Source organism: Primulina tabacum, chromosome 12 (assembly GCF_025594145.1).
Source record: "Primulina tabacum isolate GXHZ01 chromosome 12, ASM2559414v2, whole genome shotgun sequence".
Lineage (NCBI taxonomy): Eukaryota > Viridiplantae > Streptophyta > Magnoliopsida > Lamiales > Gesneriaceae > Primulina > Primulina tabacum.
In genome coordinates this window covers 35,985,905-36,000,552 of record NC_134561.1, presented here as the reverse complement: position 1 = coordinate 36,000,552, position 14,648 = coordinate 35,985,905, and the positions used below count along the sequence as shown (strand labels likewise).

General features: G+C 29.6%; 2 protein-coding genes across 2 annotated transcripts; both read left to right on the top strand.

Moving 5' to 3' along the window:
- The first annotated feature begins 12,238 nt into the window (after positions 1-12,238).
- Positions 12,239-13,690, top strand: LOC142520948 (UDP-glycosyltransferase 90A1-like). The gene has a single exon (XM_075624108.1). It carries the CDS (start codon positions 12,240-12,242, stop codon positions 12,954-12,956), a length of 717 nt encoding a protein of 238 aa, XP_075480223.1. The 5' UTR covers position 12,239; the 3' UTR covers positions 12,957-13,690.
- On the top strand, positions 13,314-13,637 carry LOC142520401 (UDP-glycosyltransferase 90A1-like). The gene has a single exon (XM_075623385.1). It carries the CDS (start codon positions 13,314-13,316, stop codon positions 13,635-13,637), a length of 324 nt encoding a protein of 107 aa, XP_075479500.1.
- Positions 13,691-14,648: the final 958 nt, after the last annotated feature.

Here is a 14,648-nt window from a genome sequence, read left to right as displayed (position 1 = left end):
TTTTAACCAAAAATACCATTTCTATATATACTAAAAAATATAATACTTTTAACATAAATTGCTATTATTATTATTATTATTTATTAACTTTAAAATACTTATTTTTAATATGATCTAAAAATTGATTAAAATATTTAATCATTATATTAAAATTCACGATGATACTCTTTTAAAACAATGGAAAATATAATATTATATATTAAAAATATTATACTTTATTTAATATTATATAGAATAGTGAAAACTAAAATTTTGAAAGTAACACGACTCAAAATCATAACCAAAATTAAATTAAATAATATAATAAATGTAGATAATTAAATATAGTTTATATTTTAAGAGCCATCCTGGACTTGAACCAGAGACCTTTTCCATAGAGTTTTATTGCCCCCTATTTGTTTGCATAAAAATTCAATAGATGAATAATCATTCGAGCCACAGGTTCTTTAGTTTTATTTATTTCCTATTAGACTAAACATAGAAATTCAATCACTAAAGTGTGAAAAAGAATTTTTTTTTGTTTTATGGGAATCCGGGGGTAAAACTTCACTATAATATGGATATGATGCATTCTCAATATTCTAAATAATAATGATAAAGAGGGGTTTTTCCTATGTCTTCGTATCGAACAAAAAAAAAGAACTATTTGTTCTCTCCTCGAAACATTCGTAAAATCTTGTCAACAAATTCATATTTATATTTTAAAATAAGAAATTGAAAAGGCTTCATATTAATTACACATTTATTTTCTATTTGTGTTCAAATATCTAACATGGTAGGTCAAACATTAATGTTGATAAATATTTATTTTTATAACAATTTTTTTAACGACAACTTTTCGAATATGACAAAATTTTGATGACTATCAAAATTGAGTATGCATTAATTGCTGTTGTGTCATACATGAACCTATTCTCCAAGAACCGAGCTACGTTGTACTCTACAACAAAAATGATTTTTCGCGGTACGACATCAACGACGCACATTAAAAATACGTTGTTAATGTTATTATTTACTGCGCTTCAATTCTCGTGCGCTCTTAATATTATTATTATTTATACAGACGACATCGTGCAATAAAAACATGTTGTGAATGGGTGTTGCAACAACGAATGTGAACTCTGCACTCTGTCAATAGTCTTACATTAAAATTGTTTATTATCGTTGTTAGAACTTTGTTGTTATCCACAAATCTCGAGCACTTTCATAGGAGAGAAGGCATCTAGTTCGGGAATCATACACCAACTCTGCCCCATTGTTTGATGCAACAATTGTACTTGTTGGGTAGAACAATCGAAACGTGTTGTTTGTGCTGCTATACATTTTAAAAGATTTGAGTTGTACTATTACGATCAGCTATAAATTTTGATAAAACGGCAAGCGTTCGATCCTAGAATTAGTATCAGAGCTTTGAGTTAGTGTATCCAAGATAATGTCATCAACATAAATCTGAAATAACAATGTATATATATATATATATACACCTGCAACTAAGAAAAGAACTCCTGAATGGGCGCCGGAGAGGTGTCCGGCACAAGCCACTCCGATGCTAAAGTCAGCAAGTTTTCAGATGAACATAAGCAATATTTGAGAGGAAATATGTAAGTGCTTGAAAGTTCAAAGATTTCAGAATCTATAAATGACATTAATACCTGCTATTATAGTAGAAAAATGGGGTAGGTACCTCTATTCTCGCGTCACCTACTAAGTATGGCAAGTTGGCTGCTCATACTTGTAGCTTCTGATGACTTCTAGGATACTCTAAGACCAAGTTGCTCTGACAGATTAGACATCTTGTATCAATCATACTCGAGTGTGGTGCAATTCTCGAGGTGCCCGGGTGGTAAGGTATCCGGGTATATGTCTGAGGGCCCGGGTTTACTGGGCGATCACCCGGGAAGAAAAGAAATGTCCGGGTCCTGCGGAAAGTGCCTGGCCTATTGGCTCTGATCTCGACTATCCAATTAATAAAAAATAATAATAATGAGCAATTAATAAAAAGAAAATGCAACAACAATAAATAAAATAGGCAGTTTAACCAGTCATATAATATGTATAATATATATATATATATATATATATATATATATATATATATATATATATATATAAATGCGGAATTTAAAGGCATGAATTTAAGTACAAGAATTTAAATGCAGGGAATTTAAAGATCTTTAAAGATTTGATGTTCCTTCAGTTTCTGATTGCATACAATCTTTTAAGAATTGTATGTAGAGCATACTTTTGCAAAGAACACCACAAAATCTTCAAAGATATATATAGGAATTTATATATATTTAGGCGGTTTAACCGGCCATATAATATATAAAAATATATACATACAACTATTTAACACAAAAATAAAACACACATTGGAATCAAAATAAGAACTTCAATATGAATCTTCAAAGGATTTACAAATTCTTTAAGAACATAAAGCTTGAAGGATAAGAACACTTTGAATGTGAGTGGAGAAAGTAGGAAAAGTAAGAGAGAGAAGAGAGAGAGAAGGAGAAAGAAAGAGAGAATAAAAACTTGGTATCAAAAAACTTGTCTTTCCTTGAGGGACTTGTCTTCTTTTAATAGATATCTTCAAGGGTATTTTCGGAATCTTGAATAGTATTTGTCTATGTCATGCTTGCATCATTTCGATGTAATTTTTCATTTTTTTAATACAAATATTGCAATCAAAATACAAAAATTATAAATTACAATTCAATAAAAATTACGTGTCTAAATTGTGCATTCCTTCTTTATCGAGTAAATCTTCAAGGATAATATCTTCTTCTGAGGAGTAGAAGATTTCTTCTATCTTCTGGTCTTCTAATTCTTCCAAGAATCTATTGTACATTCTAGTATAAAAATAAGAAACTTTGGGAGCATCTATATAAAAATCTGGAAAATGATCAACGCATGGAGATGAGCTCATTATGTAGATTTTGTAAATCTGGTTCATAAAATATAATCTGTAGTCTTCATTTCTTTTTTCGATGAATTTATGCTTGAAGGCTAATGTCTGTAATCTCTGATGTTTTATTTGTTTTTGAATTGTAGCACTGCAAATGGTTGGATGATGGACTTCGGGTTCCGCTTTTTGTTTTTGCCATTTACAAAGGGGCTTGACCCAAATTCTGTGAACTGCTGGTTCTAAATCTGTTCTAATCCATTCTGGACATGTTGATCTTATTTCTAATTTTACTTCATTATTGCCGGTATCAAAGAGATGTCGGATTGCACTTTTAAGGGCAACACTGTTGAGACTGTCTATGTCATCTTTATCTGTAATAATGATTTCTGAAACTAATCCTAAATCTAATAAGGAATTTATACTTATTCTTTTTTCCTTATTATTAAACTGAAAGAAAAAATGTCTGAATGATGAAAAGTATATTTGGGTAGAAATGATGTAGAATTGAAGTTGACAAGAACAATTGTCTATGTCTAAAGTTTGTTTTTGACAATCAATTTTATGTTTGGCATATTCATTATTCCTTTTAAAGGAATAATTTTTATGCCATCGGGTTTTAAGAAAAGAAGTTCTTGGATCATTTGGAATTTTTGGTAGAAATTTTCTTTGGCTTTTGAGAAAATAATGTCATTTATTTGGGTAGGTAATATGCTTAATTCTGTAAGTGGTCTAAAGAAAAATCTTGTTGGGCTCAGTTTTTGGCTAGAATTAAATAGACTAGGTCTGTCTAATAGACTGGGTTTGTCTATTTCAAAATCTTGAATCTTTTTAAGAAGGTCCAAGTTTATAAGGTTTGCCTTAAGGGCTGCTTCTGTTTCTTTTAATTTTTCCGTCAATTCCTTTATTTTATCAGACGTTAATGGTTTCGAATCATTTAGTCTTTCAAAATTTTTTACCATCGTCTCGCAATGGTTACAAAATTGAAAATTAGTTTTCAAATCTTTTTTAGGAATTTCATAAAAACTCTTTTTTGAAAAACTATTTTCATTGGCTATTCGTTTACCGTAACTCTTTTGGGTATTTATATCTTTTCTGACTGGATAATCAATAAAGTAATTTGGACCAATAAAATGGTTTGCTGATTCTAGAGCTTCAGGAAGGGTTTTAAAACTTTTATAAAAATAATTTTGTTCATTTTTAATTACTTCAACCACTCGGGTCCAATGGTTGTAGATTCATGTCACCTTCCCTTGGTAAACAACATAATATAATACGGTTTCTGAATCGGCTTCATGTGCTGATTGGGAAGAAAGATTTATTTGACTGAAATAATAGGCTAAGGCGTTTAAGACTATGACTTTTTGATTGGAATCGTTTGGTTGGACGTTTCATATTGAATTTAATAAAGTTTTTTGAGATTTTTCTAGATGAAAAGATCTTGAAGTCCTGAAACATCTTTGTGAGTTTTGAGGATAAACAAGGAAGATTAATATCTCCAAAAGAAATTAATTCAATGGGGAATTTCTGTTGGGAATAATTAACTTTGCTTGATGATGCCATTTTCCTGCAAGGATCAAATAAATTTGTTAGAGTTTTTTCGTAATCCTCATAAGTTTCTATTTTTTTTGGAGAAATATCATTTTGAAAATTTTTTTCCTTGAATTAGTGCATTAATACTATTTTCGTATATAGAATATGTTTTTATTAAATTGAGATTTTTTGGACGAGGTTTTTCTAATAATTCAAATTCTAATTTTTTAAAATTAAATTTAAAAGAGATAGAATTATTATTTACTTTATATGGAGTAATTAATCCTATAAAAGGTGTTCCTAGAATTACAGTATGATGTATATCATTAACTAGAATAAATGTAGTTTTAATAAAAACTCCATTATTTAATATTGATGCATCTGTTTTTGAATTAACATTTAATTTAGAATTGTTAGCAGCCGAAAGTTTTTCATTAGTTTTTTCTTGAAATTCTTTAGGTACTATCCCTGATTTTATAAAATTTAAATCAGCACCAGTATCAAAAAGGGCTATTGTATTAATTTTAAAATTTTCTGAAAATATTAGATTTATTTTTAGTATGTATTTTCTAGATGTTATTTCTCTTAATACAAAAAAAAAAGTCTTCTGGAATTTTCTCAAAGTTTTCAATGTTTTTATTTTCATTATCTTCAGATTCTTCGTAATTTTCAATATTATATTATCTAATATTCATTTGATTATTTCAGAATCTTGTTTTGGTTTTTCTTTTAATTCTTTTAGTTCTAGTTTTATTTCTTTTATATCTTTTTGTAAATCTTGAATTGTTATCTCTTTATTTTTTGTTTTCTTTCTTTTTTCTAAAATATTGGTTAGGTCGTAAGTATTTTAAAAATTATTTGGTAAAGTAATATTTTTTATTTCTGTTTTTTATTCTTTATTTTCTTTGAGAGATTTTAAAATTTTATCAAGATATTCTTTTTGAATATTAGAATCATTTATGTTTTTTAGAATATCAATAAGGAATTGTTGATCTTTTGAAAGCATGTTAATTTGTTTTTCAGATTCGTTACTAGATGTAATTAATTCATCTATTTGTAAAGATTCATTTTCATCTTTAGAAGAAAAATTTTCTAATTCCGACTCAGAAAATCAATTAAAAGATTAGAAATTTTATTTAATATTTCTTCAATTAATTCTAATTCATTTAACTGTTTATTCAATCTACAATAATTAGCAGTATGTTCTTTTTTATGACATTTATAACATTCAATATCTTTAAAGGATTTTTCAGGATATTGTTTGAAATTTTTAATTTTCTTATAAGGTTTCTTATTAAATTCTTCTTTTGATTTAATATTTTTCTTATTGTATTTAAAATTTTTTCTATATGGTTTTTCATAAGATTAACTACAATTTCATAAGCATTTAGAAGGTGAAGGTTTATTAGGATTTATATCGAATTGTTGACAGAAAGTTCTTAATTCTTGTTTTGTTCTTTTCATTTCTCATTTTAAATGTTTTTGTAATTTTAGATCTTGACATATTTTTAAACCTTTTGTTGAGTTAAACTAATTAATTGACCATAAGTAAATTCATTATAAGAAATTATTTGTTTTCCACATGATTCCCTAATTTTATTTCTAACATTTTCTCCTAAAAGAGTTGGTAATCCTGCTAGGAATTTTTCTTTCCAAAATGGTTGATTAGAGTCTTCCCTAAGCATGACTCTGGTTAGAAAACTATTTTTATACCATTGAAAATCACTTATTTTTTACATTTAAGATTTGATAATAATTCAGCATTTTTATCTTTTAAATGTGAAGGATCACCTATAAAGTGTAAAGAGATTGTTAGGATTAAAGTAGCTACCTCATCTTGTTGGGGATTTTCATCTTGATCTAAAATTGATATCCCATTTTCATCAGTTTTTATAGAATTTAGAATATCTTCTTGTTGTTGATTAGTAAGATAATAGTTCCACCAACCCTTAATTTGGCCAGAAAAACCAGCTATAAGGAGTTCGCCTATGGTTCTATCTTGTGTATTTGTTTGAGTTTTATAGGCATTTGCTGCCATAGTCATTTGTTGTAAAATACTAAGAATATTATATTCAGTCATTCCATCTATGTTCCAATCATAAACGAAAGAAGCATTAAAACGAGATTGTGTTATAGGTTTTATTATTCCTAAATCTGAAGCAGGAATAATTTGTAACTTTTGAGAAGATTGATTCCAATCTATTTTATTGATTTTGTTTGTAGGATTTGGAATTTTTCTAAAGCTTCACTAATATCTGAATCATGATTTAAGGTATTTATTCTAAGATTAGAGGTTGGTGTTTCAGGAGCAGTTTGATCTATAGGTTGATTTGAACTACTGGCTGTTGTTACCATTTTACTTAATTTATCTTGTATTATTTTTATAAATTCAGAATTATTCTCTTTAATATTTTTAACACTATTTTCAGTTATTTGATATGGTTTAAAAATTGGGTTTTTGAGTTTACTATATGTATTCGAAGTTTCTATTTTATTTGTGGGTTGTTTTTGTATTTGTTTTTCTATCCTATCTAATTGTTTTCCTATAGTATTTAAATTTGTATTTGTGAAATTATTTTGTGTTATGATGTTTTTTATATTAATTTTATCATTATCTCCTGGATTTTTTATAGGGATTGCTTCAATTGTTGATTTTGTACCAGTATTTTAATTCCTTGTAAAGGAGGATGATTAGATTGAATTTTTCTAGAATCAATAATGGTTTCCCATTATGGTGATTTATTTCTCATTGTAATAGGATTAACATAGTTTGAAAATGGGTATTCTAAAGAATTTTGAGAGGAGTATATTTCAAACCAATCGAAGAATAAAATGTGAATTTTATATTTATTTATAAATTCATAGAATTTTTCTTGAATATCTTTCCTGGTATTCATAAAATTTTCAAAAACCATAATCTTTTTGTTTTATTATGTTTATCATAAAAATCCTTATGTAGAAAGTTCTTATCTATTTGGAATTCTTTTTCTATAACATTTAGTTCATTAATTATATTTTCTGTTATTGAGGAAAAAGTTGGACTAGTTGGATCTTGTTCTGATTCAAATTGTTGTTCTGGAATATTCAATTGTCTTCTTATCCTATTTTTGGTATATATAGGTCTAGGTATTTCTGAGGTATAATCTACATTTCTTATTACAGAATTGGGTATATCTGAAGTAGAATATCTTGGTTGGGTTTTATAAGGAGAGTTTATTTGTGATATTCTTCCTAGATTTATTGTATCTGAAGTTGAAGAATCATCAGATCTACTGTTATGACTACTTGTTCTATCAAAAGAAAGTTTAACTCTTCCATCTAAATATTGAGTTATTTCTTTTAATTGGGTGTTGGGTTCTTCTTGATCTATAAATTATGTTTTGACAATACCTTCTAAAATCCATTCTTCTGGAAGTGTTATATCTTTCCATTGAATCGGTTTAGGAATTACATATTAGATTTTCTTAAATTTACTCATTTTTTACTATGAAATTTTACTTTTGTCGCAAAAGCAGAAATCATGTCTTTATAATGTACTTTAAAGATTAAGGCTACGGGAATTGAACCTTGAAGCATATTATAATTATGAGTTTTTATTTGTAGAACTAAAGATTTTAAAATATTTTTATCTTTTAGGGAGACTGAAAAATTTGCATAGCAATCAAAAGAAATTGGTCCCGTACACAGACTGGATTCAACAGAACTTAACAAGGAGTCTTCAAAGTTTGTGAATCTAGCATCTCTTAAAATAGCAAGAATAGAGGTATTTAATCCTTCTTTTGTTAAAGGTTTTATCTCAACTTGGACTAATCCAATATGAAGGTATTTATAATTCTTTTCTCTATGTTTTTGTAAAGAATTTTGGGAAAATATAATATAAAATGTATATCTATACAACTATTTAACACAAAAATAAAACACACATTGGAATCAAAATAAGAACTTCAATATGAATTTTCAAAGAATTTACAAATTCTTTAAGAACATAAAGCTTGAAGGATAAGAACACTTTGAATGTGAGTGGAGAAAGTAGGAAAAGTAAGAATGAGAAGAGAGAAGGAGAAAGAATTTGTAAATCCTTTGAAGATTCATATTGAAGTTCTTATTTTGATTCCAAGGTGTGTTTTATTTTTGTGTTAAATAGTTGTATGTATATATATATATATATATATATTATATTATATGGCCGGTTAAACCGTCTAAATATATATTATATTATATGGCCGGTTAAACCGCCTAAATATATATAAATTCCTATATATATATATATATATATGTATATATATATACATCCAAAGACTACCCAGTGATACTTAGGGAGAATTATCTGAATTTGACAATACCTGGAAAGTATTTGAAACTTGGATTTTTGAGGTTTTTTCTTCGGAATTTTTTTTTTCTAGAGCTTTTTTGTCCTTTGATGCTTCAAGAAGAGCTTCAAGAATTTGAAGTCTGGTTTCAATATCACAGTTTTCTTTCTTTGGAATTTGGAGTTTGGACTGTGCAGTGTTGAGCTCTTCTTCTTTTGTAACAATTTCATACCAACTTTTTGGTTTTACTGGATCAACAAAGGTTTGGATAGGCTTTTTGTCTTTATCTTTTTTCGGCGGCATTGACTCTGTCTTGAAGAAATTCTCGGGTAAGGAAGTCTGGTAGAGAATTTGTATCTCCTTTGATAAATTCAATATTAAAATAAAAAAATACTTAATATAGCCTGCCATCGTGCAAAAAATTGTTTTGATGCAAGATTTTGAACATCTTTTTGTAAAATTACTTTCGCACTTTTACAATCTATTCTTAGTAAAAAAATTTGATTTAATAAGTCACTTTGAAATTTTTGAATGCATAAAACAATGCCCAAAATTTCCTTTTTTAAAGTAGAATAATTCTTTTGGGTGTCGTTCCAATGGGCTGATGTATACTGAACTATACACTCTCTGTCTCCTTGTTTTTGTTTTAAATATCTTCATATCCTAGATCTGAGGCATCTGTCTCAACTATTTTCGGTAGGCTAGGATCTGCAATATGTAAACATGGGATTTCTAATACTCGTTTTTTGAGTATCTGGACTAATTCTGTATGTTTTTCTGTCCATGGAACTGGGTTTTTCTTAAGCCTATCATGTAAAGGTTTTGCTATTCTATTAATGTTAGGACAGAAATCTTGAACATAATTTAAACTTCCTAAAAATCTTTGTAATTGATTTTTATCAAGTATTTTATCAGGGAATTTATTTGCAAATTGCAAAGATCTTTCAATAGGTTTAATAGTTCCTTGTGATATGTAGTGTCCTAAAAATCTGATTTTAGTCTGAAATAGGCTCATTTTTTATTTGGATACCACTAAACCATTTTGTTTTGTAAGATAAAGGAATGTTTTTAGGTGTTTTATATGCTCATCTATGTTGTTCGAAAAGACTAAGACATCATCGATATAAACTATGCAATATTTTGAATAATCATTGAAGATTTCATATTCTTTGGAATTCAGAAGGGCATTTTTCAACCCAGAAGGCATTACATTCCATTCATATTGTCCAAAAGGGACTGTAAAAGCAGTTTTGTACCTGTCCTTTTGAGAAATTTGTATTTGCTAAAATCCGGATTTCATATCAAATTTAAAAAATATAGAAGCATTATGAAGTTTTTGTAATAGATCTTTTTTATTTGGTATAGGGTATCTAATCCTTTTTAATGCTTTATTTAATTGTTTATAATTTATTACTAATCTGGGAGTCCCTCTTTCGATTTCAGAATTTTTATTAACATAAAAAGCAGCACAACTCCAAGGAGATCTAGATTTGGAAATTAGACCTTTCTTTTCCAAATCTTGTATTTCTTTTTTACAATGTTCTTCTAGATCAGAATTCATTTGTATTGGTCTAGCTTTGGTTGGGATTTGTTTATCATTAAAATCTTGTTCATAAGGGAGATCTACAATATGCTGTTTTCTACTCCAGAAAGCATTTGGAATTTCTGAACAAATTTCTGTTTCTAATAGTTTTTGGAGTTTTGAAATTCTTGTGTTTCTAACTGTTTTATTATCCTTTTTAGGGAAATATCTTTTTTGAGATTTTCTAGGTGAAAATTTTTCTCTTGAATTAGTACATTAATACTATTTTCATATATAGAATATGCTTTTATTAAATTGAGATTTCTTGTACGAGGTTTTTCTAATAATTCAAATTCTAATTTTTTGTAATTAATTTAAAAGAGAGAGAATTATTATTTACTTTATATGGAATAATTAATCCTATAAAAAGTGTTCCTAGAATTACAGGTATGATGTATATCATTAACTAGAATAAATGTAGTTTTAATAAAAACTCCATTGTTTAATATTGATGCTTCTGTTTTTGAATTAACATTTAATTTAGAATTGCTAGCAGTCGAAAGTTTTTCATTAGTTTTTTCTTGAAATTCTTTAGGTATTATCGTTGATTTTATACAATTTAAATCAGCAACAGTATCAAAAAGGGCTATTGTATTAATTTTAAAATTTTTTGAAAATACTTGATTTATTTTTAGTATGTATTTTCTAGATGTTATTTCTCTCTGGAATTTTCTCAAGGTTTTTAATGTTTTTAATTTCATTATCTTCAGATTCTTCGGAATTTTCAATATTAATATTATCTAATATTCCTTTGAATATTTCAGAATCTTGTTTTTGTTTTTTTTTTTATTCTTTTAGTTCTAGTTTTATTTCTTTTATATCTTTTTGTAAATCTTGGATTGTTAACTCTTTATTTTTTATTTTCTTTCTTTTTTCTAAAATATTGGTTAGGTCGTAAGTATTTTTAGAATTATTTGGTAAAGTAGTATATTTTATTTCTGTTTTTTCTTCTTTATTTTTTTTGAGAGATTTTAAAATTTTATCATTGTCGTTGTTAAGGCATGATCCCACTTTAGAAGCATGTCTTATATCACTCTAAATTATTTATTTTTTTTTTGAAAATTTGATAAATCTGTATACTTAAAATATTAACATAATAACGAATATATACATAATTTTTTTTTTTGAAATATTGATAAATCTGTATATTTAAAATATTAACAGAATAATAGATTATATATATATATATATATATATATATATTAAAAGAATAACGAACATATCAACAAAAAACTTGTAATTCGGCGCACAATATATTATAACATTTTTCATATTATCTGCAAATTAGACTGAATTTTCCACAAATGATACGAGTGGAGATTTTACTTGAAATTCTGAGAACTTTTTATAGGAAATTTAGGAAATAAAGTTAAATTTTCTTTGGATATGTCAGAAATAAAAATAGTAATTAATTTTAAATTCCTAATATTCTTATAACGATATATGATTACTTAAATATGTTATTAATTAATTTGAAAAATGAATATTTTATCTAAAATAGAAATAAAAAAACATTAAAACAAAAGATAGTTTACCAAAAATGAAACGATTACAAAGGACTCACTCAATCCTTTTGTTTATACAATCTGCGTGGAGTAGGTCTTTTGTAAGATAGTCTCACGAATCTTTATCTATGAGACGGGTCAACCTTACCGATATTCATTATAAAAAGTAATACTCTTAGCATAAAAAGTAATACTTCTTCATAAATGACTCAAATAAGAAATCTGTCTCACAAAATACGATCCGTGAAACCGTCTTAAAATGTGATTTTGTAAATTTGTTTATGAAATCCAAAAAAAATTCAAAAAATTTTATATAATCAATAACCCGTCGGGGGAGGGAATTATCCCTATAAGAAGATGGGCGGGCTATCCTCCATTTCATAAACTACGACTAAGAAAAATCAATGGGTTCGATTTCCTGCCCGCATTTTGCCATTTTCCCTTTCTTGTCCCCAGGCCACACCATCCCTCTCCTGTACCTCTCCCGTCTCCTACGGCGGCGTTCCGTCGTTGTCACTCTCTTCACCACAGCCGGGAACTCCCCGCGCATCCGCGCCTCCCTCCAAGACATCGACGTTTCCATTGTCGAACTCCCTTTCCCGCAGAACATAGAAGGTGTTCCTCCAGGTGTTGAAAACACTGATAAATTGTCATTCGAGTCTTCCTTTCTCCCTTTCACGAGAGCAACAGAACAGATGCAGGAGAGCTTCGAGAAAGCCCTGGAAACTCTCCAGCCTCCTGCTTCGTACGTAGTCTCCGATTCGTTTCTCTGGTGGACTCTGAAATCTGCGCAGAAAATCGGGGTGCCGAGGCTGGGTTTCTTCGGGACGGGGAACTTTTCAACCACCATGTATCAAATATTGGGGAGATTCAGGCCACATGCGGGTGCAGATTCAGTTGATGAGCCCTTTTCGATGACTGATTTTCCTGAGATACAGTTGACAAGGAATGATTTTCAGCCACCGTTTGGTGATATTAATCCCTCGGGGCCTTCTGTAGAATTCATGATGGATAGTATGATCGCTCTGGGGATGAGCAATGGTTTGATCGTGAACAGCTTTTACGAGCTGGAATCCCGTTATACGGATTACTGGAACAAGAACCTCGGGCCGAAAGCTTAGAATATCGGGCCTCTCTGCTTGGCGGCAGGGCCTCTGGAGAATAATATATCGAAGAACTCGAGTTACCTGCGGTGGCTGGATGAAAAATTTGATAAGGGAGAACCCGTTTTGTATGTTTCGTTCGGTACACAAGCCGAAATATCACGTGAACAGTGTCTTGAAATTGCAGAAGGTTTGGAGAAATCGGAGGTAAGTTTCTTGTGGGCTTTGAGATTAAAAGGGTTGGATTTTCTACCAGAGTTTGAATCAAGGGTGAAGGGTAAAGGATTGATAGCAAAAGAATGGGTTGATCAATCGAAAATCCTTCAACATGACGGGGTAAAAGGGTTTCTGAGTCACTGTGGATGGAATTCGGTGATGGTGAGCATCTCCGCCGGAGTGCCGATACTGGCCATGCCATTTATGGCAGAACAGTATCTCAATGCAAGGTTTGTGGCGGAGGAAATAGGGGTGGGACCGAGGATCTTGTCGCGGGGTGGGTCGGTCAGGGGTTACGTGGCGGCGGAGGAGGTGGAGATGAAGGCAAGGGAGCTTATGGGAGGCGGAAAGGTGGCGGAGGAGGTGAGTAAGAGGGTGGCGGAATGGGGAGGAGCCGCGCATGACGCCATGAAAGAAGGCGGTTCTTCATGGCTCACGTTGGATTTACTGATTGAGGACGTGATGGGAAAATCTACTGATTAATAGTCAGTATCCTATTGATATTTTTGTGATTTAAATAAATAAATCCCTATGTTTTATTTTACAAATCCTTGTTTTTTTAATGATGTATTTATATATGGATTTTGTGTACCTGCGGTGCCAAACTCAGCTTTTAGAGTTTTTTTTTTTTTAAAATTGAATATAAAAATCAAAATGTGTACAAAATCAAATTCTTCCATTTCAAGTTTGGATTTGTTTACTTGAAAAACAAGAATGTATAAATTAACCAAATCGCATGCGAGCTACTCGAAGCTCGTTTCGATAAAAAAACTCATTTGAGATCATTCATTATCTTATAGAGTCGAGCTCGACAATTTTAACGAGCTAAACTCGAGTTTAAGGATATTTGATTCGTGAAGCTCGCGAGCTCGATTAATTTGTTGGACCTTGAGTGTACAATAATAACTTGCATTGTCCTATATCGAAATATGTGTGTAAGGAAAGTAACTGTTAGATTATAAAATGAGAAGCATACCCCTTAAATCCTTATATCTTAGTTGATCTTTTGGCTAAAAATGTTTAACGAGCTCGAAAATTATCTTGTTTAACGAGCTCGAAAACAAGCCTTCTTACGAGTCGGACTAGAGCCAGACTCGATAAACATGATAAACGAGCTATTAACGAGCCAAACTCGAGTTATTCGCGACCTCAATAATTTTAAAACGAGTCGAACTCGAACCTCATGATAAAAGCTCGAATCGAGCTGAGCCGAGTTCGAGCCTATATATATCTTAATTGAACCGAGCTCGAATCTCATACTGTTTAGCTCGGCTCGTTTACATCCCCGCCTTCTCTATAAATTCGTCATATACATGTTTCAAGTACTTCAAGAAATATTAAACGAATTGCCCTCCAAAAATGTTTCCAAATATTTATGTTCGATTTATCGAGTAGTTTTCTCCATTACATGACTCCTCTCAGCTTCCTATAATGGATATTATGGAGAGAAAGAATAATGATCATGTTTAACCTAAAAAAAATATGCTTATTCAG